Source organism: Gopherus flavomarginatus, chromosome 5, assembly GCF_025201925.1.
Source record: "Gopherus flavomarginatus isolate rGopFla2 chromosome 5, rGopFla2.mat.asm, whole genome shotgun sequence".
NCBI lineage: Eukaryota > Metazoa > Chordata > Testudines > Testudinidae > Gopherus > Gopherus flavomarginatus.
The window spans coordinates 151070171-151095588 of NC_066621.1; the positions used below are offsets into that span (position 1 = coordinate 151070171).

At 44.7% G+C, this 25418-nt stretch overlaps 1 protein-coding gene across 4 annotated transcripts in view; it reads right to left on the reverse strand.

Moving 5' to 3' along the window:
* KTN1 (kinectin 1) overlaps positions 1-25418 on the reverse strand; it is an 81991-nt gene that overhangs the window by 41317 nt on the left and 15256 nt on the right. The window contains exons 2-4 of one of the 4 annotated variants that reach the window (XM_050952543.1): positions 20758-20932; positions 2030-2210; positions 577-1143 (exon numbers count right to left, since the gene is read on the reverse strand). In XM_050952543.1, coding sequence (XP_050808500.1) covers positions 577-1099 — 523 coding nt within the window. In that variant the 5' untranslated portion in view covers positions 1100-1143; positions 2030-2210; positions 20758-20932. The remainder of the gene's footprint in view (positions 1-576; positions 1144-2029; positions 2211-20757; positions 20933-25418) is intronic. The other 3 variants (XM_050952545.1, XM_050952546.1, XM_050952544.1) reach the window with 3 other exon arrangements.

Consider the following 25418-nt stretch of genomic DNA (forward strand, 5'->3'; position numbering starts at 1 on the left):
AAAGAGCCTAGGAACTTAAAGCAAAATGAGTTGTCATAGGATTCAGAGCTTTATGTATGCCCACTCTCATCAGAACAGCTGTTAGGTGCTAGAGTTTGCAGTACTGTTGTAGCCATGTTGATCCCTGGATATGAGCGAGACAAGGTGGGTGAGTTGGACCAATAAAAAATATTACCTCACCCATCTCATCTCTCTCATGTCCTAGGGCCTCATTTTGGGATAGCATGATGCCAGAGAGTGTCTAGCAAATATTTTTCTGCAGTCTTTGAGGTAATCAAGCCTTTAATAGCTTAAGACCAATTTAGTCAAACCATAGAACAAAGCAGAATCAGGAGATAAAGCAGTAATACTTCTCACCAATTTTGGAAGAGGTAAATAAACGGTGAGGGGGGATGGGGAGGACTATCGCTGCCAGATGAAATATGGAACAAGCAAAAAACTCTTAAAGATGAGAAGTGAACTTTTGCCCAGTGTAGAACTGGTAGAACAGTTCTGATAAATAACTAAATACTACATTGCCTTGCAATAAGCACAACACAGTTTTGGCATGCAAGTAATATATGTAACATGAGATACCGATTCCATTTTTCTGCTTCTTCTGCCCAGGTTTCTTCTTCGATCCTGCTGCTTCAGAGGGTGGAGTGGGCTGTTTCGTAACAGGGACTGGTTCAATTTTCTTGCCTGCAGGCTTGGATCCTTCTGATTCCTTAGACACGTGCTCCTCTTGCACAGTCTTATGTTTCTTCTCCTTCTTCTTCCGTTCTCTAACGCTGCTCGAAGCTTCAGTCAGACCCAAGGGAACAGGAAGTATGTGCTCTTCATCTGCAATCAGGGCATCAGACAGTTTAAACTCCCGAGGTGTGCTCTCAGAATCCGACTCGTGGAGGTTCCCATTCTGAGCATCTTTCCTTTTGTTCTTTTTCTTCTCAGTTTTCTTTTTATCCATCTTAGAAGGCAGAAACTTTTGGTCCCTTTTTTGTTTTGCAAGGACTTCATCATATAATGTTTCTTTCATGAAAAGCCAGAAGAATAGGAAGATGACTGTAATAACCACTGAAGGAATGAGGATGATAAAATAGGTAGACTCATAAAACTCCATTGTGCTTTTTCTGAACTACTTCCTTTAAAAAAAAAGAAAAAAATCTAAGGATAAAAGAAAAACAAGAATCAGTTTCAGGTCAGGTTTTTCAGATTCCTTAACTACTACAATATTTTTTTAGATAATTACTTCTAAGGCTACTATATCAAAACTAATAGTTACTACTTAAGTGCAAATCTGAAAATCTACATAAATAAGAATTTCTGGAATCAGTTATCCTTGGACAAATCACCTCTCAGAGGTTCTTAGTCTGTACAGAAAAGCTTTACAGTTTATAAACACTAGTGTCCATTAGTTTAGGGGCACCGGGGTTCCCCACCATTTGGATTTTCAGGAATTTACATTTTTTAAACACATCACATCACAAAAATACTTCAAAGGCTGTTCAGCAAGAACCAATAAATACAGGGTAACGGGTGACAGTGTCACCCTTCAATCCAAACCTTTTGCAAAAAGTTAAACCACGTTTATTAAGTTTTAGTTTAGGCAAGATAAATCAAATTTCAGCCTATTATATAGCCAGATATATGATATAACCTTAGAAGTGAGCTGAAGGGAAGAGGAAAGAGAAAACCAAGGCCTAAATCTTGGCCTACCTTGAAGAATGTCCTGAATCTTGCCCCAGACGAAGGAAGGATTTGTTGGATAAATATCCTGGTTTTAAACAGGGTCAGGGCAAATGGACAGGACCTAGTCCATGGAGGGCCCCAATCTTTAGGGAAGGTTTAAAAGGACTCCTGAGGCCCCAAAAAACTGTGTTCTGAGCTGAAGATGTGATGAACTTGAAACCACAAGAAACCCCACAGGGTGGGGTTTGGAAGCACTGCTCTTACTACAGCCTGTGTTAGGGCTAAGGGAACCCTGGTAAGCTTATTAGCATGTGTGTAGAGTCTCTCATTGTTTTTCACGTTTTCTCTGTAGTGCTTTTACCTTCATAAAACAGGCTTGCACAGATACTGTGTGGTATCTGCTAGGAATAACACAGTGAAGACATGGAACTGTTCAGCCTGGACACATCCCCGTCAGAAGGGAGAGAGTTGCGTGTCTCCACCCAACAGAGGTGACGGCCAGGGAAGCCAGGGGGCTGAGAGTGGGTGCCCTTGCTGAAGTGCTGATGGGAAACACAAATGCAATTGCTCTGAACTGCGAAACTCCAGAAAGCCTTTGACAAGGTCCCTCACCAAAGGCTCTTAAGCAAAATAAGCAGTCATGCGATACGAGAGAAGGTTCTCTCATGGATTGGTAACTGGTTACAAGATAGGAATCAAAGGGTAGGAATATACTATCAGTTTTCAGAATGGAGAGAGGTAAATAGTGGTGTCCCCCAGGGATCTGTACTGGGCCCAGTCCTATTTAACATTTATAAACAATCTGGAAAAAGGGGCAAAAGGTCAGGTTGCAAAATTTGCAGATGATACAAAACTACTCAAGATAGTTAAGTCCCAGGCAGACTGCAACAAGCTACAGAAGGATCTCACAAAACTGGGTGACTGGGCAACAAAATGGCAGATGAAATTTAATGTTTATAAATGCAAAGTAATGCACACTGGAAAACATAATGCTAACTATACATATACAATGATAGGGTTTAAATTAGCTGTTACCACTCCAGAAAGATCTTGGATTCATTGTGGATAGTTCTCTGAAATCATCCCCTCAATGTGCAGCGGCAGTTAAAAAAGCAAACAGAATGTTGGGAATCATGAAGAAAGGGATAGATAAGACAGAAAATATATCTGCTTCTATATAAACGCATGGTACACTCACACCTTGAATACTGCATGCAGATGTGGTTGCCCCATCTCAAAAAAGGTACATTGGAATTGAAAAAGGTTCAGAAAAAAGGTAACAATGATTAAGGGTATAGAACGGCTTCTGTATGAGAAGAGATTAATAAAACTGGGACTTTTCAGTTTGGAAAAGAGGTGACTAAGGGGGGATATGATGGAGGTCTATAAAATCATGAGTGGTATAGAGAAAATAAATGAAGTGTTATATACTCCCTCTCATAATACAAGAACTAGGGGCCCCAAACGAAATTAATAGGTAGCAGGTTTAAAACAAACACAAGGAAGTATTTTTCATGCAATGCACTGTCAATCTCTGGAAGTCCTTCCCAGAGGGTGTTGTGAAGGCCAATCCTATAACAGGATTTAAAAGGGAGCTACAAAGATTCATGGAGGATAGGTCCATCAATGGCTATTAGCCAGGAATGGCATCCCTAACCTCTGTTTGCCAGATGCTAGGAATGGGCAACAGGGCATGGATCACTTGATGATAACCTGTCTGTTCATTCCCTTTGGGACACCTGCCATTGGCCACTGTCAGAGGACAGGATACTGGGCTTGGTGGACCATTGGTCTGACCCAGTATGGCTGTTCTTATGAATCATGTAGTAACACTGATCATCTGAGCTGAAGCATATAAGACGTCATCAAGAGACTTCTATGGAGTTCATCACATCATCATACATGCACATTGACACTGGAGTACATAAGCAAAGCAAAAATGCAAGGGAACATACATGCAAGCATCCACACATCAAAATAAAGCCATAAATCTAATTGTAGGCCCAGAATTGACAACCTACTTTTATTTTTGACTTGGACACTACGGATATACTTTGTTAGAAAGTGGAACAGAGTTGGACTTCTGTACAAGTTTTATTTTCCTGACTTTAACCTGCCTTAGGCTATTAGTTTCCAAGGGCTTGTCTACAGGGTGGGCTAATGCACGCTCTGGGAGTATGATTGCCAAAGCAAATTAGCATGTTTCACATTAATTGGTCTGTGTAGAGCCTGCTGGTGAATTTTAACAAAAGTGTTTGAAACAGTATTACATTAAAGCGCCCTAGGTAACTTTTAGTGACCAAGTGTACATAGGCCAATTAAACTAAATTGAATCAAGGCCACTTTGTTTTTGAATGAGAATGTCCACACGAGGGTTTAGTGCAGTTAAATTAATCCACTTTTAATTCACAACTTTAGTTTGGATTAATCTTTCTGAGCATCCGTGTGTGGAGAAGCCAAAAGAAAAAAATCCACCTACAATAATCAAAAGTTATAACCATTCAAAAAAAATGAGGCTAGAATTCCATCTGAAAATATGCAGCTACAAATTCATTAACTTTGAACTTCATTTAAAAATAATTAAGGTTGGAAGTGTGCACGTCAATGGAGTCCAGCAAACACGCTATCACACCCTTTACAACAAAACCTACACCTGATTATCAGAATATGTACAGATGAACAGCCAAGGAACACAGCCTGTTTCCACAGCCATAAAAATTATGTCACCTCTTCTAGTGCCCATTCACCCACAATGGTGCCCTCTAAATTTTGTCAAAACAAATGCAAAAATCCTACCAAGAAGTTACCAGGAAATTTTATTTTCTTTGTATCTGGAGTCAGTAACAAGTCATAGTGTGTCTCTCTCTCACATGCACACAGTCCTGGGTAAGAATTCTGTGCTGGCTACAGCCATAGATTAAAAGGAGAGGAGAGCAAAGGACCACTTCTACATCTGGACACTTGAAGGTAAACTGTATGGAGTATTTTTCCACCACAGTCTCAATACAGGGATTCATTGATAATCCCTCGTTAAGAAGCCCATTAATTGCTTCCCTGCTGCACTTGGTCTGGGGTACAAGCTGACAATTTTTCTAAGCTTTCCCTCCAAAGAAATAAGAATTTCTTGTCAGCAAAGCCAATAAAAAATAACCTGAGTTTGTAGGCGGAGTCATTTTGATGATTTTCAGAGACTAAGGCCTGGTCTACAAGGGGGAAGCGAGGGAGAATCGATCTAAGTTATGCAACTTCAGCTATGTGAATAACGTAGCTGAAATCCAAGTACTTAGATCTACTTACAGTGGCGTCTTCGCTGTGGTAAGTCAATGGCTGACGCTCCCGTCAACCCCGCCTACGCTTCTCACTCCGATGGAGTACCGGAGTCGACGGGAGAGCACTTGGCAGTCAATTTATCACATCTAGACGCGATAAATTGACCCCTACCGGATCAATCACTGTCTGTTGATCCAGAGTGTAATGTAGACATGCCCTAAGCAATGAAGCTGGTGCAGAATTAGGCAGTGCCTTTGTTACACTGCACCTCCTTCCAGGAGCACATGACCCCAGTGCTTTTGGATCTAAACTGGCTCCCCATTCACTACCAGCTAGAGGGTTGCCAGGCATCTGGTTTTCGACCGGAATGCCCAGTTGAAAAGGGACCGTGACAGCTCCAGTCAGCAGTGCCAACCGGCCTGCAGCAGCACAGTGGGGGTCCAGAGCTAAGGCAGGCTCCCTGCCTGCCCTAGCTCCATGCAGCTCCCAGAAATGGCCGCCAGGTCCCTGCGGCCCTAGGCACATGGGCAGTCAGGGAGGCTCTGCGCACTACCCCCGCCCCTAATGCCAGCTCTGCAGCTCCCACTGGCTGGGAACTGGGACAACGTCCTTCTCTCATCCCTGCACCTCATCCCCCTGCCTGGTGAAAGTGAGTGAGGGCGAGGAAGAGCGAGTGATGGAGGGAGGGGGGATGGAGCAAGCCGGGGTGGGGCACAGTGCAGGGGTATTCAGTTTTGTGCAATTAGAAAGTTGGCAACCCTAACCAGTTAGAATTTTATAGATAAAAATCAGCAAGTAAAGCCCTAAGGGGGTAGGGTCTACTTATCTGAAAGACCACCTCTCCTCATGTTACGTCATCACACACAAGCTCAGCGGAGGCCTCACCCACAAGGGGAGGTGAGTTACATATATAACAAAAAAAGAGTTCACCCATCAAAATAAGTAAATAATGAAAGTTAAGACAATTTTTCAAGACACTATAAATTAAAAAACGCCTAATTTTTAATCCAGCTTCCCAGACAAAGTCGAGCCTCTCATGAGATGCAGCACAGGGAATTTCAGGAAGGTTTGTCTCTTTTCGGAAAATAAGCGTGGGAGTTTGAAAGTTGGGCTTACAACAGAAAGCTAACTTCAGTTTTAACTATGATGCAGCTACAGTTATGCTATAATACCAGCTTCTTTTGTTAGTGAGTGAGCCAAATTAGTTCTCTTGAAAAAATGAATTTGATATTTTCCTCACCCAGAGTCAATATTGAACATTTACACAAGAGCCTAATCCTTGAAGAAAAAAAAATGCGTAATTATGCAGTTTTCACACAAGTGTAATTAAATTGATCATTACAGTACATTATTACAGTAATTATACAGTTCACAATATCCATCTACTTAAGAATGCTCCTTGAGAACCATACCAGTCTTCTCCATCACCAACATACAACTCCTTCAGGACTCTCAAACTCACAGCACTGTCTGGACTCAAGCAACATGAATTGACTGTCACTCATTGGAGCCCTTGCCCCACATACCTCTCCATATTCAACACAAGACAGACAGGTGGAGTGGACCTAAGTGCACTAAGGAAAGGAACACTGCAAAGATCCCTCCCAGTAGTCTGAAGAGATGTTGGAACAGTGGACAAGCCAGCTTTGAAAGGAATTGCAGAGAGCCACAAAACCACACTCCAAGATCTTGATGCATTGCAACATTTTCATTGTGATGTTGCATCAATACGAAATGAAGCTGAGCCAAACCGCTGCAGTATCATAATGTAATGGCCTCACAATGATTTTGTGGCTCTCCACTAGGGAAAATGTGAGCCACCACAGCTGAATACCAGAGCTCTGAGTAAATACAAGGAGAGACTCATTTTTAAACAGAACAATGGGTCAGTAGAGGATACATGTCTATAAAAGCTTCAAATAATTTCCAAAGGAGCCGTCAATACGTCATGATGGCAGTTTTGTAATGAGGAATATGTACCTGATAAAACGAGTTCCTATCTGAGTTAGCAGACACGTTCTAGTCTTTGCAGTGAAACTTTTTTTGACAAGTTTATTCCCCCAAAGCTTTATTCTGCATGTACAGTACACTAGATTTTCAGAATCTCAATGAATCAAATTAAAATGTCATCAATGATTATGGCAAAATAGCTTGGAAATTCAGGTTCAGCTGCATAACCTCAACGTGCTTTTAAAACACAGTTACCTACTTTTCCGTAACTGTTGGCAAGATATGTCGTACATACCCACACCACTGTGGTTGAGTATGCACCTCATGCACAGCTGTCTGAGAGGTTTCCCTCAGCAGTACCTGTTGGGGCAGGATGAGCTCTCTCTGGTGCCTCACACCACTGCACCCAGGTGTAAAGGGCCAAGCTGCCCCTGACTCCACTTGGTTCCTTCCAACTGGAAAGACTCTGGTAGGGAGGGGAAGGAGGAGGAGAAGTCATGGAAAAGACACACGGAATACATCTCAAAGAAAAAACGGTTACCTATCTTTTCGTAACTGTTGTTCTTCGAGATGTGTTGTTCATGTCCATTACACATTAGACGTGCATGCACCGCGTGCACAGATGTCGGAAACTTTTTCCCTTAGCAGCTCCTGTTGGGCCGGCAGGGAGGTCCCTGCCAAAGTGGCGCCTCATGATGGTGCATATATACCTCTGCTGATCCGAACCCCTTTCGGTTTCGTCTTGCCGGAGACTCCGACAGAGGGGAAGGAGGGTGGGAAGCGTAATGGACGTGAACACCACATCTCTAAGAACAACAATTACAAAAAGGTAGGTAACCATTTTTTATTTGAGTGATTGTTCACTTCCATTACACATTAGGTGACTCACAAGCTTACCATAGGAGGAGGGTAGGAGTCATGGAACAATTGATTGAAGCACAGCCCTGCCAACGGCTGCATCCTCTCTGGCCTGATGATGGACTGCATAGTGGGCTGTGAAAGTGTGCACCGATGACCAGGCGACTGCTTTACAGATCTTCTGGAGTGGAACCTGTACCAGGAAAGCTGCTGAGGAGGCTGGAGCCTTAGTTGAGTGAGCCGTGATCGCCAGGGCTGGCACCTTGGCGAGCTCATAGGACGTGCGGATGCAATCCACAATGCACAATGATATCCATTGTGTCAAGACAGGAAGTCCTTTCATTCTTTCCACAATGGCGACAAACAACTGTGTCAACTTGCAGAAAGGTGTAGTCCGCGGCAGATAGAACGCCAGGGCCCTATGGACATCCAGAGTATGCAGGCTATGGTGACAAGGGGCTGTGTGTGGTTTGAGAAAGAAACAAATGTCTTGCCCCATATGAAACTGCGAGATTACTTTAAGAAGGTATTTGGAATGTGGCCTAAGTTTCATTTTGTCCTTATTAAAAAAAAAAAAAAAAAAAAAACTGTATAAAGGGGCTCCAAGATGAAGGACCTCAACTCAACACCCTCCTTGCGGACATAATGGCCACCAAAAATGCCACCTTCCGGGAGAGGTGAGTGCAAGAGGCTAGGAGCTCGAAAGGGGATCCCATGAGCTTGGTCAGGACCAGGTTAAGGTTCCAGGGAGGGATCGGTGGGCATGAGTAGGGAAACACCCTCTCCAGTCCCTTGAGGAAGCGGGCTACCATAGGGTTGGAAAAACACTGAATGCCCAGACTCCCTCAGGTGGAACGCCAAAGTGGCAGCCAGACGCACTCTAAATCGAGCAGGGGGCGAGACCTTGATGTTTGAGTTGCAGTAGGTATTCCAGGATGACTGGAACGGAGTGGCTGTATATGTTTTGGTTCACACCAGCAGGAGAATCTCTTCCACTTAGCAAGATACGTTGCCCAATTGCAAAGACCCGAGCCGCAGGCAAGCGTGTTTGACCACGTGAGTGCACGCCACCATGTGCCCTAGGAGCTTCAGGAGCATCTGGCTGTGGTTGTGGGGAACCTCAGCACTGAATCTATGGCACACTGGATGGCCACAAATCTGGACTCCAGGAGGCTCGCTCATGCCTGTACTGAGTCCAGGACTGCCCCGATGAACTCCAGCCTTTCATGGGTATCAAGGAGGACTTGGGCACATTGACTAGGAGACCTAGCCTGAGGAATAGGTCCAGTGCCACCATCACATGAGAACGGACCTCCTCCTCGGACCGACCTGCCAGGAGCCAGTTGTCTAGGTACGAGTATACTCGAATTCTCGTCTCTCATAGAAAGGCTGCCACCACTGACATGCATTTCGTGAACACACGGGGGGCTGCTGCCAGACCGAAGGGAAGGACCATAAACTGGTAATGGTGCTGGTTTATGGTGAACCGCAGGAACCGTCTGTGAGCGGGATGAAGAGCGATGTGAAAGTACGCATCTTTCATGTCGAGGGCAGAGTACCAATCCCCCAGATCCAGGGACGGAATAATAGTGCCTAGGGAGACCACGCGGAAACAGACCTTGACTAAGAATTTGTTGAGCCTGCACAGATCTAAAATGGGTCAAAGACCCCCCTTTGCTTTGGGGATGAGAAAACAGGAGTAAAACCCCTTTCCCATTAGATCCCGAGGGACCTCTTCCACTGCCCCCGCCTCGAGGTGCATTTGTACCTCCTGTATAAGGAGTTGCTCATGAGAGGGGTCCCTGAACAGGGACGGAGAAGGCGGGTGGGAGGGAGGAAAGGAGGAGAACTGAAGTGTGTATCCCACTTGTACCGTGCATAAGGCCCAACGGTCTGAAGTTATACGGGACCACACACAGTAGAAGTGGGACAAGCAGTTCAAGAAACATAGGGAAAGATCCAGTAACTGGTTCGGAATGCTGTCCTTGAGCACACCTTCAAAACCCCTGCTTGTTGCCACCCCTGGGCTTGGCTAGGCGTGTTGTTCTGCCTGCACCTGTTGTCTCTGCCTCTCCTGCAATACCTCCTGCCTAGGGCAAGGCTGGTATTGCCTTTGCTGCGGCGGCTGGGGCTTGAAAGGTTTCCTCTGCGTAGGTGGGGTGTGCATCCCCAATGACTTGAGGGTCGCCCAGGAGTCTGAGGCTATGCAGCCTGGCATCCGTTTAGTTCGAAAAGAGACCAGACCCTTTGAAGGGGAGGTCCTGAAGTGTATTTTGGACCTCTGGCAGAAGGCCTGAAGCCACGCCGAGCGTCTCATCACCACTCCTGAGGCGACTGTTCTGGCTGCTGCATCCACCGAGTTGAGAGAGGCCTGCAGTGAGGTCTTGGCTACCATCTTTCATTCATCCATGAGGGTCGTAAACTCAGGCTGGGAGTCCTGGGGCAAGGAGTCTTTAAATTTGGAAACTGCACTCAAAAAACAGAACAATGCAGAACTTTAGAGCCTACAAGTCCACTCAGTCCTACTTCTCGTTCAGCCAATCACTAAGACAAACAAGTTTGTTCACATTTACAGGAGATAATGCTGCCCACGTCTTATGTACAGCGTCACCAGAAAGGGAGAACAGGCATTTGCATGGGACTTTTGTATCCAGCATTACAAGGTATTTTCGTGCCATATATGCTAAACATTCGTACGCCCCTTCATGCTTCGGCCACCATTCCAGAGGACATGCTTCCAGGCTAATGACTCATTTAAAAATAATGTGTTAATTAAATTTGTGACTGAACAACTTGGGAGAGAATTGTATGTCTCCGGCTCTATTTTATCCACATTCTGCCATATATTTCATGTTATAGTAGTTTCAGATGATGACCCAGCACGTTGTTCATTTTAAGAACACTTCCACTGCAGATCTGACAAAACGCAAAGAAGGTACCAATGTGAAATTTCTAAAGGTAGCTACAGCACTCGATCCAAGGTTTAAAAATCTGAAGTACCTTCCAAAATCTGAGAGGGATGAGGTGTGGAGCATGCTTTCAGAAGTCTTAAAAGAGCAATATTCTGATGCGGAAACTACAGAACCCGAACTACCAAAAAAGAAAATCAACCTTCTGCTGGTGGCATCTGTCTCAGATGATGAAAATGAACATGCATCGGACCGCACTGCTTTGGATTGTTATCGAGCAGAACCCGTCAGCAGCATGGACACATGTTCCCTGGAATGGTGGTTGAAGATGAAGGGACATATGAATCTTTAGTGCATCTAGCATGTAAATATCTTGTGACACCGGCTACAACAGTGCCATTAGAACACCTGTTCTCATTTTCAGGTGACATTGTGAACAAGAAGTGGGCAACTTTATCTCCTGCAAATGTAAACAAACTTGTCTGTCTGAGCTCAAGAAATAGGACTGAGTGGACTTTTAGGCTCTAAAGTTTTACATTGTTTTATTTGTGAATCCAGTTATTTTTTTGTACATAATTCTGCATTTATAAGTTCAACTCATGATAAAGAGATTGCACTGCAGTACTTGTATTAGGTGAACTGAAAAATACTATTTCTTTTGTTTTTTTACAGCGCAAATATTTGTAAAAAATACATAAAGCGAGCACTGTACACTTTGTATTTTGTTGTAATTGAAATATATTTTATAATGTAGAAAACATCCAAAAATACGTAAATAAATGGTATTCAATTATTGTTTAATCGGGATTCATTTTTTTTAATCACTTGACAGCCCTAATTATTTTCTTCTTCAGAATCAGACTCATCTGATGAAAGAAGCCCCTTATCTCAGGTGCACCAGAAGATGCATCTGCAACCTCTTTATGGTAAAAGGTGTTTTATACTTGATCCAAAGAATATTACTACAACTTCTACTTCTATAATCTCAGTAGAATCAGTCTCTGCTCCTGTTCTACTCTTGTTACTCACTACAAAGTCAAGAGGAGCATGAACAAAAGCATGCTTCCACCATGAATTCTGTGATCAGACATCTATATAATAAACGCAGGAAGTGTGACAGGAGAGATAGTATTCAGAAGCCACAGGACGCCTCTTATACAGAAGAAAGTTTCCAAAAAAAATAAAAGCTTTAAGATGTGATTTGAAGTGGATGCTTCTACCATGGACTTGTCAAAGCATTCCCTCTAAAGGAGTCAGCCTCTCACAGATATACCCGATGAGAAAAACTGATCTGATAGCATAATTTCTCTTAGCAACCCCCTGCATAAGCAAGGCTATAATGAAAACTTCCAGAGCTACTGTATTGTAGTTACAGTGTAAATAGAATGACAAGCTGACTGCCTTCAGCATGAGAACAATGGCATTTATAAAGGCTTTTTGGTACAGAGTCTAAGATGACATTCTTCTCAGCACAAATGGGAAGCATTTTGCCTTGCATGAAGTCGTACTTATATCTTTGGTCTAGTTCAGTGTTTCTCAGATGCGGCCACCGGGGGGCGTTTCCTGAGGCCATGACCGCATCCTGAACAGAGACAGGGGAAAGGGTAAAGCAGCAGCCCCTCCCTGCAGCACCTAGGGGCTCCGAGGCAGGGCTCCAGCCCCCCCACACACACCACCCCACAATCTTCAGCTGCGAGGCTTCAGGTGTGGGCTTCAGCCTCCCTGCCTGGCTTCAGCCATGGGACTCTGGCAGGGGGCTCTGGGTTTCAGCCTCCCTCTCCCCCTCAGCTCCAGCCATGGGGCTCCAGCTCTGGGCTTCAGCAGTGCCAGCCTGACTGGGTGCCATGGTCAAGAGGCAAAGAGCAGGTTGAGCCCAGGGTGCAAAGCTGCAGAAGGGAGTTCAGGGCAATGGGAGGAGGGAAGCAGTGGAGTCCGGGGGGAGGTAGCAGGGACCAAGGGCACCAAAATACAACTGCACATTATTTTTTATTATTGAGCGTGCAAAAAACCCTTCAGAAATAAACTACAGCCATTTGGGCATGTACATGTGCAGGTTTGTTTTTCCTAAAGTTAAGTATTTTAAGAAAATTTGTCAGATCAGCATTTGTTGTGAGAACCTGTGACTAGCTTACAATTAGAACAATTTCATTCCAATTCCCATTCTTTCTTTCCTGTCCAATTTGCAAGCATCCCAAGCAAAAGGGAAACCAAACTGGAGGGGTGGGGGGAAGGAGTGAGAAACTGTCAAGAAGTAGGAAAGGTAGGATAGAGAAACTACTTTCATCAAAAGATACAGGGAAAACTTGAAGAAATAAGGGAAGTGGATAGAAACTGAACTATTTAACCTGTTCACTTCTATTCTTTTTAACAGTAGCATAAGGACACTTTTCAAAAAAAGTACTGTAATCCTTTTTCCTAATAGGGTTTGCAAACAGCAGTTTTATTAAACACAATAGACACTACAAGGTGCAGTCCTTAGTAAGACAGAGCCACTTTGGAAGTGGTTGTGACACTCCACAAAGCACAGCAACAGCCAAACACAACAAATCCTACCGTAGCCAATCACTTAACGTGCACCCTCCCTGCCAAGCAGCAGCACAGTTAAAAGCACACTGATTCCATGCATTGCTACAAACGCTTGACATGCTACCCATCAGACGTTTACCCTGGAAGAGGCTTTTTAAGTTGAGCTTCTGATTTCTCAAATTGAATAACTGGGCTGGATTTGACAATCCTCCTTTCCCCATCTAAAAAGCTTTTATACTCCTTACATAAAGTTCTAAACCTATCACCTTTGATGGCATCTCTTTAACCCTTCTGCAAAGGGAGAAGAACTGCATTCTGCCCTGAGTTATCAAAACTTAGACAGCTTTACTATTTTCACTTTTTAACCTGCACTCACCCAACACCACAGAAAATGCTTAGTCAATTATTTCATTTCTAATGCTGCATCTAACATGATTGTTCATTAGCAACTGGCTTCCTATGAGTGAGTGAGTTAACTTTGTATTATATTTCACAATACCAAAAGCTACTGTGTAATTAGAACTCAAGTTTCTCTCTGCTGATATATAACCTTCAGATGGATATTCAATTAGTTTTAATCCTTGGATCTAAACTTGTACTCTGCAAGACAGAAATAAGTTATAGCTCCATCTGGGTGATGCATGAGCCATTCTTAACTTAGCCCTGCATGTTAGAAGTGTGCTGACTATGAACTCCGGGGTCTCAAGACACATGTAATCCCGAGATTTTTATGCTGCTTTAAAAATTAAAACATAGCTAAGGACAATGAATTTCATTTTGATATTTAAAAGATACATTGCTAGATTTCATTAAGGCTACAGCACCCTTAATCAGGATTTTCCCAGGGATTTTGTCAAGAGAGTTCATGAACCTTCTTACTGCTGAATGACACAGCATCTTGGTCACCCAGCAGCCTGAGCCATGCCAGTAAATCCTGTGGCAGAGATTGATGAGATACTGCACTTAAACAAGCATCAACTTGCATATGCAAGGTTTTCCCAATGTTAGGTGATCTTCGGCACTCTAGGTATAGTATGTAACCACATAACTGAAATCAGTAGCTTATGGTTCTTTTAATCAGTATTTAGTCGATTCACCTCAGGAGTACAGCACACAGCGTCATCAATGGAATGCTGATTAGAGTACCCAACCAGAAGTTACTGTTTGATTATATATTTTATGTCTGTACATGACCAACCATACACCTCACTGTCTAACAGAAACCCTTGAAAAGGCAATCCTCATTTTCTCAAAGATCATAGCCCTTCAGAGAGAAAGGCTTCAGAGTAGTTAGAGAATAGCCCTAGGACTTGAGAGATCTGGGGGCAATCCCTGCTCTGCTACAGACTCTCTTTGACACATTGGGCAAGTTTTCAAGGCCTAGTCTACACTAGAAAGCTAGGTTGGCTTGGCTACATCACTGAGAAACGTGAAAAATCCACACCCCTGATTGGTGTAGTTAAGTCAACCTAAGTCCCCACAAAGGCAGCGCTAGGTCAACAGACTAATTCTTCCATCGACCTAGCTACCAACCCTTGGGGAGGTGAAGTATCTACGCCAACAGGAGAATCCCTCCTGCCAGTGTAGGTAGTGTCTACACTGAAGCACTACTGCTGCTCACCTGTAACACTGCAGCATTTCTAGTGTAGACAATCCCAGGTCTGTGCCTCAGTTCCCCACTGAAGATTATTAGGCGTTCAGACACTAAGCGATGGGAGTCAGATAAGTACCCAAAATAGCTAACATTTGTTTCAGTTCAGTATGGTTGTTACTAAAAGGTGACTTGCAAAGAAAAAATAGACTGGGTTTGTTTACTTTGTTCTCTTTTGATGTATAAAAAGATGGTTGTTTTGAGATCGTTCCTGAGTCCACATGTGCATGCACATGTCCTGCCCAGGCAAGAAGGCTGCTTCCTGGAGGGCTAGTGTAGCGCAAACCAATGGTTCTCAACCAAGAGTATGCGTACCCTTGAGAGAATGCAGAGATCTTCCCAGGGTACTCATCTAGATCAGTGTTTCTCAACCTGAGATTGCAGCTCCCAGGTGGTCATGGGACCGGTTATGGGGGGGATCACAAGTGCAGGGGCTGTATTAGGGGGAGGCAAGCAGGGCAATTGCCCAGGGCCCCACAAAGCTAAGTTACACGCTTGACCCCCACCGCCTGAGGCTCGGGCTTCAGACAAGGCTCACAAGTGAAAAAAAGCTTTCAAAGTATCACACTAAAAAGTAAATACAGTATTTATATTCCAATGGATTTTACTTCATAATTATATAGTAAAAAATGAGAAGCAAGCAATCTTTCAGTAATTGTGTGCTTTGACACATTTGTATTTTTGTGTCTGATTTTGTAAGCAAGTGGTTTAAGACAAATCAGACTCTAGAAAGGGGTACAAGAGTCTGGAAAGGTTGAGAACCAGTGTTGTAAATGACATTACAATGAAAGTAGAACCCCTTAGAACAGGAAGGGATTTTAGTCAGACTATTTAGAACTTGTTTTGGTTTTAACACCTAGTTATCTTTAGTGGCTAATTAACAAAGGCTTCCTTTATTCAGAACATTCAAGAGTCAACACCTTAGCCTTTCAAGTACAGTGTTAAGCACTCACAATAAATGTACCTTATACCTCACACTGCTCCTCCAATTCAGTGATGTCAAACACAGACACTATTCACATTCCTATCATTAACTGGCTGACCGCAGCCAAGCACACAGAAGCCACAAGACTCCCATAATGATGAATAACCCCAGGGGCAAAGGAAATCAGTGTTCCAGGACTGTACTGTACACTGGGCAGGTGGCTCTTGGGGAGAGCCAGCACTGCAGGGGGGCCTTATAATCATTCCTGTCCCCATATTTTCCACAGGCTGTGTTCATTATGGAAGATATGTCGCTGCTGAGGGTGAGCAGGGAATCAAGGGGGTCTTCTCCAAGACTGCAGCTTCCGCCCTGGCCCTTATGCAGTTTGCCTGTGTGCAGCAACGGTCCCCCACCCCCATAGGGACAGCAAAGTGGAGAGGGAAAGTCACCCTTACTGGGGCAAGAAACAAAGCAGCTCTGCCAAAGAACCTGAGGCAGCAGATTGCCCAGTATCTCCATGAGAGTTTTGTGAGATCCCTGAGGGAGATTCCCATTAAGTTAGAGAATCCATCAACAGCCTGTTCCACCGCTCAGACTAGGCACATCATACAGACAAGCCTGCTTTCTGCAACCACCTGCCCTCAACAACTTGCTTCAGCGATTCCCAAAATCAAAGCCACTTACCAGGGGACTCCTCTCCTGTTTGAGTGTCACCAAGCTCCGACAGCTGTGACTGGCTAGCTTCCTCTGGGGTACAGAAGACCTCCTGGCTGCATGCATCTCTGACCTCCGAGTCATTCTCTGTCTCTGGGTCCCCCTTCCCCTAAACAGCCTCGTCCAAGATTTCCTCCTCTTGGCTTGGTCCAATCTTGATTGGTACACGAGCCACCAAAGAATCCACAGAGGCCTTCGCAGTGGAGGTGGGGTCGCCACCGAGTGTCATGTCCAGCTCTTTGTAGAACCAGCACTTCGTGGACACAGCACCAGAGCGGCGATTTGCCTCCTTGTGGTAGGCATTCTGCAGCTCCTTCACTTTGATCCTGTACTGCAGTGTGTCCCGGTCATGGCCCCTTTCTGTCATGCATCATGAAATCTGTCTGTAGGTATCATAATTCCTATAGCTGGAGCGCAGCTGGGACTGGACTGCCTCCTCTCCCCAAATGCTGATAAAGTCCAGCAGCTCGGCATTGCTCCAAGCTGGGGATCGCCTGGTGCGTGGAGCTCGCACGGTCACCTGGAAAGATGCGCTGAGACCACTGCAGATGCCACCAAGCAAACAGGAAGGGGACTTTCAAAATTCCCAAGGAATTTAAGGGGTGGCGCTCACGGCTGGTCATCTGAGAGCAGGCAGTAGAATTCAAAACCATGACCAGAGAGGCGAGAAAAGGCATTGTAGGACACCTCCCAGAGCCCAATCACAGTGCTGTAATCAGGGTGTCTACACTGGCACCACAGTGTTGTAGCTCTGGCGCAGAAAGCTGTACACCTCTCGTCAGGGTGGTTTTTGGTTTTGGATGTTTTGGGTTTTTTTACCTTGCTGCAACTGCGCAGTTTCTGTGCACTAAGTTGTTTGGCAGCGTGTACACCTCGGGAGTTACACCACAGAAAGCTGCTTTACTGCACAGAAACTTGCCAGTGTAGTTAAGGCCTACACATTACAAATCCCTTTCACCTTCTTTATACATCAGAAAACAAAAAAGGGCACAAGCTGTAGAAAGAATTTTCCAGGCCACCTTGAAAACTGTACAAGCATTAGTAAAAGTGCAAAACAAAGATCTAGAAATCAAGAAGAGTGATTTTAATTTTAATAAAGGAATTATTGCACCAGCTTTGACACAAACACCTAAATACACCTACTGTACATGACTACTTTTGCATGCAATGTGCTATTCAAAAGGAGTGCCCAACATGTGTGCTCTGTTTGAACTAGTGCTCTGGAAACTAGAAAAGTCTCCGGAAGAGAAGTGTGGTAAATCAATCACAAATGCAATCAGTTAATTGTTACAGCACTGGTGATACTGTCCAGATCATACATTAATCTCAGACTCCTAAAATTAGACTTAACTCTTTATGCCTGGGAAGGCGAGAAGCCTTAACTGAACATGCTTAAAAAAGTTACTCAATATAGCATAGTTGGTGTTTTAAAGCAGACAATGAAAAACGGAAAAAACAAGACTTATCAATACCTCTTTTTGTTCTTGACTAAACTGATCCTATTAAACCATTTGCTGAACACAATCTCAGCACTGCAAATACCCAGTAGGTAAATATTTTCCATTCCAAACATGCTATTGTTTCTGCCATTTGTTGGGCTATGCTTAGTTGCTTTACATTACTAATTTATTAAACTCCACAAAAGTTTGTTTCATTTCAGCAAAGGCCTTTAACCACATACTTATAGAAAGGGCATATTTAGAGGACACATACATTACAGTAATGAGGTTGCAGTACCAAGGACTGAAGCTCTTAATCAGGCAGGAGCATTAGATGCCTATAGTTATATCCAGGGCCGGCTTTATGCCAATTCCCCCGATTCCAGCCCTGCACCAGGGGTCTTCGGCAGCATTTTGGCAGCGGGGGAAGGTCTGCTCAGGGGGTCTTTGGTAACATTTCGGTAGTGGGGGTCCTTTGGTGCCACAGAAGACCCGGAATGGACCCCCCACAGCCAAAGTGCCACTGAAGCCCCAGACCGCTACCGAGTATTCCAATTGGGCCCTGCGAGTCATAAAGCCGGCCCTGGTTATACCCACAATTGAATGACCTTGATTTTGTAAAGAGGGACCATAGATAACCATAAACAATCTATAGCATCTCCTGAACACAGTGCCAAGTTACTAGTAGAAGATTAAGGTCAAGGAAAGGGCAGAAGGACTCCATAAGGAGAACTGAGCTGAAGCTACAAATTCCATTCTTATCAATAGTTCAGACAAAATTTGAAATCAGACAAAAGGTTTTTAATCATCAGAGAAGTGAAGCTCTGGAACAGCCTCCCAAGGGGAGTAGTGGGGACAAAAAACCTAACTGGCTTCAAGACTGAGCTTGATAAATTTATGGAGAGGATGGTATGATGGGACTGCCTACGATGGCATGCAGCCAATCTACAACTGATAGCAACAAATATCTCCAATGGCTGGTGAGGGCACCCTAGATGGGGAGGGTTCTGAGTTACTACAGAGAAGTTTTTCCCATGTATCTGGCTGGGTTTAAAGTCTATGAGATTTCAAAAAGGTGTGTACACGTACACAAAGAGGTAGACAATTGCTGACTGAACATCAGTATCTAGGAAACCCCAATACCTCTTACAATATTTATGAAAGGGAGACTGTTTATCTACAATAGTTGTAACAGGCTTTTTTTTATGCAAGTGACAACACGAGCTCAGGGCAGATAGAGGAGAGCACGATGGACAAAAACTAGGAGGGTAAATAATTTGACTTGCAATAGCACTACTGGTACCACAGCCAGGATAAGCCATCTTAGTTTTCAGAATGATGCCGCTATCAGATACTCCTGTACATCTTTAACGTCACTATTAGCTAGTACCAGAATCCACTTAGCATCCTTTCCCCATGACTTCAGAGCACAGCCGCCCAGAGGATTCAGGGGGCCTGGGGTCTTCGGCGGCAGGTCCCGGAGCAAAAACCCCCCCGCCGCCGAATTGCCGCCAAAGACCTGGAGCGAAGGACCCCACTCCAGGGGCCCCAAAAAAACCTCTTATGGGGGCCCCTGCAGGGCCCGAGGCAAATTGCCCCACTTGGGTCCGCCCTCCCCCCAGACAGCCCTGCTTCAGAGGTACTCTTTTGTTATCTCTTCAGTGCCTTGTTCCAAACTGTTAACCACGCTTCATAGTTTCTGTAGGCCAAGCACATCGCACACACCAGGGACTCCCCTTGCATTCCCCCATGAGCTCCATGGGCAACCCTCCTATTCCCCTCTGTTTCAGGAACTCCCCACAGTCGTTCTCACCCCGTTCCCCAGGGTTCCAAACTGTTAACTCCTCTAGAGACCTTTAACACTCAAGACTTAAATGGGTTAAATTGTTTCCCTTTCACCTTCTCTTAGCAAACAAGGGAGTTGAGAAACAGGTATGTAATTGCCTGCCCTTCACTCCACCAGACTGCAAGGCTGAAGTCGGTTTCTGTGAAATGATGCTTCTCTGCCTCAATCTCAAAATATAGCAGGTTTCTCCTGTTTTCTCTCACTTGCCTTCACACCCTGTCCCAAGGGACTGAGCTGAGAGCACATCAGGTTTAAACCAAAGAGAAATTCATTGTGAAGGTTGACATTTCTGATTTAAGCCTTTCCACCACCACCACCACGGGACTGCATCTGAGCTACTTTTCAGGCAACAATTTTTCAACCATTAGAGAAGTGCTGAAGGCCAAATTACCCCCCAGTATATCTGCACAGAGGCACTGTAACTGAGGACGTAATTTGAAAACAAAGGCATTGCACAGCTGGCTGTGCTAACAATGCTGTTGATATGCAAGCCTGAAAAGAATTCAGTTCTCTCTCCCAGAGCTTTGTTGCTTCTGCAAGGGCAAGAAGATGTAAAAGATCTTACTTCTTCACTGAAGTCAGATACATAGTAGAGAGGGCAGATCTGCTGAGTGAGAAGGTGGCGCCCCTTTACACTCAGCCTTCGAAGTAGAACTACACTCAGTTTCGCTTTCTTGTCGTTTTAAAGTACCACGCAGACTAAAAATGAATTGCTTTATGCTCACAATAGTCCTGTCTATCTGCTGTGCACCTAAATGGCTTCTGTAACTTTGTTCGGGATATGTTTTCTTTTTTACAGCTTGTTTTCACATTACCCACTAGTTCTGAATTTTGTAAGTAAAACAAAAGCTTGCTTTTTCCAAGGGTCCTTACATAGAGTCACTCCACGAAATTCCACATTAACGCAGGATTATATGCCAAAATAAAAGTAAAAGCTATTAGATTGAGAGCCAAAAAGCTGCGTTTAGATTAAAAGAAGTCTGAACAGCAAGCAGTTTTACCTGCTACATGTACTCCAATATCTGGGAGGGTTCTAGTTTCTGCTCCAACTCTGAACTGTGTGGCAGTTAAAGCCAGAAATAAATTTGATTCAGCTCTCTTGGGTCTGATATGCAAAAATGTCATCCATCCACAACTCTAGCTGAAGTCAATGGGAGCTGCAGGTGTTCAACACTTCTGAAAATAAATCAAGCCATCAGCATATTCTTATTTGGATGAGCTGTCTGGAAAGTTAAAAGAAGTTAGTCTAAGTGAAGCTGATTTTACCAACTACAACAGCTTGGGTTTATCATGCACAAAAATCATTTACATGCATTTAAAGCCATTATTTACCCCTCACAAAGACAATGGCCCTTTCAGAGTAGCTGTGGTCTATTGTGCGAGTACATACTTAGGACATGATCCTCCACAGATCACTGCACATTGAGGGCTTCTCTTACATTGTCTGATAGTCACCACACAGGAGATGCTGAGTATTGCGCATCTAAGGCCTGATCTATAGGTTTTGTACCAGTATGACTATTCTGGTAAGGGGTGCAATTCTTTACTGATAATTATACCAGTACAACCCCTAGTATGGACACCCTTCTACTGGTATAAAGGTGACTTATTCCAATAGAGCTTGTTCCCCATCCCATAGAGGAATGGGAGATACCCCATTTATACCATGGTAACTGCACCCACACTAGAGGGGTTGTATAATTTTAACTACATGGTTATAGTTAAAGAGGTACAACTTGTGTGCTTAGAGAAGCCCCAAGACAGAAGAGTAGACCCATGATCCTTTGACTGTAAACTGACCTTTATAGAGAGTAACGACAAAGGTGTGTACTACCCATTTGGTTTTAACCATCTTGTTCATTTGACTCCCTTACTCTGAAATTCCAAGTGCAAGCAATACTGGTTGGGTCAAATTTCTTTTAAGAGAAATAAAGATCTGTCCTTTCATCCATATAACACTGTGCTCAACTCATTCTTAATGGGAGCAGGGGAAATGGCTAGATGGCAGGGGTGGGAGGGCAGCAGGTTAGGTATCAGGCTCAACCTCTCATCTCTGAAGATTTAAACTCAACTCCTAATGTCAAGACAGCTTGCAAAGGAGAAAAATATTGGGCTTGTATCCTGTGCTTCTTTAATGTATAAAGGGCTGAAAATTGTCAGAAGAAAGAGGACTTGTGGGAAATGCAGGTCTTGTTTACTTCGCAAGATGATGGTTGCATCTAGATTTTTGTGCACAAACTTCTCACTAGTGAAGCTCCACTAATGGGAGCACCAGTGCACACAAGGAGCAGGTTCTCTTTACCAGTGTAATCAAGAACTGCTTTTAGCAAAAAGAGGACACAGTGGCATAAATACCAGTGACTGATTCACTCAAGTGACCCTACTGTAGGGAGCACACGACACCTTGCAGCATGGACGCAGTGAGACACCACTTGACCTCAGAGATACTGCTATGCTAAAGGGAAAATGCAGAAAGACCCGCCCCCCCCCAGCCCACAGGAATTCTAAAGGATACAAGTATATTTTTCAACTTTTCACTAATGCAATTAATAGGGTGGCTATGTTTAACCACTGGTATTTGACTGACTTGGTGCTCTCAGTTTGCTAATCAACTTTTCTTAAAATTACCAGTTTTTGTTTTTTGGTTGTTTGGGTTTTGTTCTTTTTTGTCCGGTTGGTTGGTGTTGTGGTGAGTTTTTTCCATCCCAGATCACTCTGATTCAGGCTATTCACTGGGGTCTATTTGCCAGGACATGAAATACAAGCTTTGAATCTCTATTACCTGACCTACGGAGCTCTGTCCTAGCGGCCAGACAAGAGACTGCCAACCAGACATGCCAAACCCACGGAAAAAAAACAAACAAACAAACAGAAATTGGGCTTGGTTTTGGCTTAATTGGCTTGTGAGTTGTTTGTTGGCTAGTTTTTGGCTTTTCTCTTGTTGCTTTCCCCCCCCCCCCCATCAGCTACAGCAAGCAGGGGAAAGTGAGGGAGAGAGAGTCAGGGGTGCACAGTGAACCCACCACAGTCCCAGACTGCACGCCGGGGGGGGATCTAGTCACAGAGTGTTGGAGTTCTTAGGGATTGACTTGTTTTGAAATGGGATTAGCTTGATTTTTGGCTTGTTGTGAAAGTCAGGGTGCTTATTTACCGTGTGAAAGCTAGCAGCTGTATTGCCAATCCTTAAAAGTTTCCACCCAGCTGCTGGCTGCGGAAGTAGGAGGGAAGTAGAGAACCAAAGGTTATACTTCACCTTGCAGATGTTAATAAGTTACCCAGAGCAGTGTTTATGCCAGCTCTAGTGGCCAAGGGCACATTTACCCAGGGCTGGGTTGCTGGCATTTTCCCCTAAACACGCCTGACCACAAAGCAGTGCCAAGCAGTCCAACAGTGACAGCATGTCTGACTACAAAATCAAGATATCGGCCATTCACTTTTAAACAGTTCACACCTATGCTACAAAAGGCCACAGACAACCCCTTTCTTTTTTTGGGGAGGGGGGAGGGCGGGCAGTTAAGCAGGAAACAGGTGACGGCCTTGAATGAATATTTACATATTTTGCTGAAAACCATGTTAAACAGACATTCCCAGCAGTGCTATACCTAACACTAACACTCAGGGCCGGTGCAAGGAAGTTTCATGCCCTAGGAGAAACTTCCACCTTGCACGCCCCCTCCCCCCCGCAGCAGCTGAGCCCCTCACCTGGGAAGCCCACCATCCCCCCTGCCCGAGAAGACCCTCCCCGCAGCAGCTCCCCCACCCCGCATCTAACCCCGCCTGGGGAGACAGCCCCCCTCTGCGGCAGCTAACCCCACCCGGGGAGACCCCCCCTCCGAGGCAGCTAACCCCGCCCAGGGACCCTGCCCCAGCTCACCTCGGCTCCGCCTCCTCCGCTGAGCATGCCAGTGTCGCTCTAATTCTCCTCCCCTCCCAGTCTTGCAGCGCCGATTGGAGGAGACTTAGAGCAGTGGCTGTGTGCTCAGCAGAGGGGAGCTCTGCACACTGCCCCTGCCCCAGTGCCGCCCCTGCAGCTTCCCTGGTTCCCCCTACAAATAGGGGACAGAGCAAGGCCATGCCACTGCCTCCAGAAGCAGCATGGAGCAGCCTTCAACCCTACTCCCTGGCTGGAGCACCGGAGCGGGGCAAGCCCCAGACCCTGTTCCCCAGAGGGAGCAGGAGGACTGGCTTAAAACGGCCAGCAGCCCGGATCTGGTCTGCGGGTCATACTTTGCCCATCGCTGATCTAGAGGATCCGAACAGGGCTTCTGCTAATCTGATTTGTACTAGTAAAAAAATTCTGGCTGGTGCTAGAGATGGAGCATCTCTCTTTATCATCATGCCGCCCCCAAGGCATTAGCAGAAGGCAGGCAGGTAATTGGGAACCACCCTGCCTCTATCATCACTGCTCTAAGTGTGCAGTGTTGCAAGAAGGCACTTGTGCAGTCCAATCTGGGGGAGAGGGATGTGCGGCAGTCAAGCGCAAACATGCAGAAGGCACCTCCAAGGAGAACAGACCAATTCTCTCACCCAGAATGCAATACAGACACCAACACTTGGCATGCGTCTATTCATATGTCATAGAGCCCTGAGAGGCAGTTTGTTTTCTGCTAAGAAATGGCTTTCATTTCCACTCTGTCCAACTTTCTAACACTTTCAGGCAATCTCCCATGCCATGCTTTATGCATGGAAGGAGCTCCCAACAAGAGCCCACAAAGCACCGACCTCCTTCAAATCCTTCCTCAAAACTACAGTGCCGTGATGCCGCAATAAACTTAGCAACAGCTAAGCAGCTGGTGTGCTGACGTGGTTGAGTTTAGTTGGCTCATTCTTACCTGGTGCGCCTTTCACCGTTATTGCATCCCACTGTTTTGTCTTGTGCTTAGCCTTTGCTCCAAAGAGTTTATAATCTGTTATAGGTTTTTATAATGCTTAGCACAACAAGGTGGAGGCCTCAAGGACTGCAAAACAAATATTTTTAAGCCAAAACTGCTTTTGAACCCCCTCCACAAAACACCAAAATCCAATCTAGCAGTCCTTTGCCAGGACAGCACGCACGCAGGGAGTCTACTATATTCATTTGGGTATTTGAATTCCACAGCAGGAAAACATCACGCTGTCTCTAGAAGAGGTGCTGGAATGTTGCCTGTGTTTGACCATGATTGACTATGAGTGTTCCAGTGCGTCATAATTAAGGATTACAAGTTCACCCTTTTTCTAATGCTTGATTTAGGGAGCCAAACACATTCATTGTTAAAAGGGGGTTTTAAAATTGAACTAGAAGCTACAGCAACAAGGGCAATTGTGAGGATTCGGAACCAGACAGCTGACACTATTAAATGTGAAAGTTTCACACAAACTAATAGTTAGGGGTCTTGCAATGGAACCAGAAAAGTATTTGTTGTCTATGCGACTTCACAGCCAGAGACCCAGAAGCCCAAGCAGGTCTTCGCCCTAGCAATGCAGCATGCTGATCCTGGTCATTTCAGCAACAAGATTTTTTCCATTATTTCTGCTCACTCTGCTGTTCACACAACCACACAAAAAGATTGAGCAACTGACAAAAAAGTGCTTTGTTAACCTTTCCGTGACTCAATGATTCTATTGTTAAACAGCAATCTATGAAATGAGTAACTGACAGCAAACCTCTACAGAAAGAGGGATG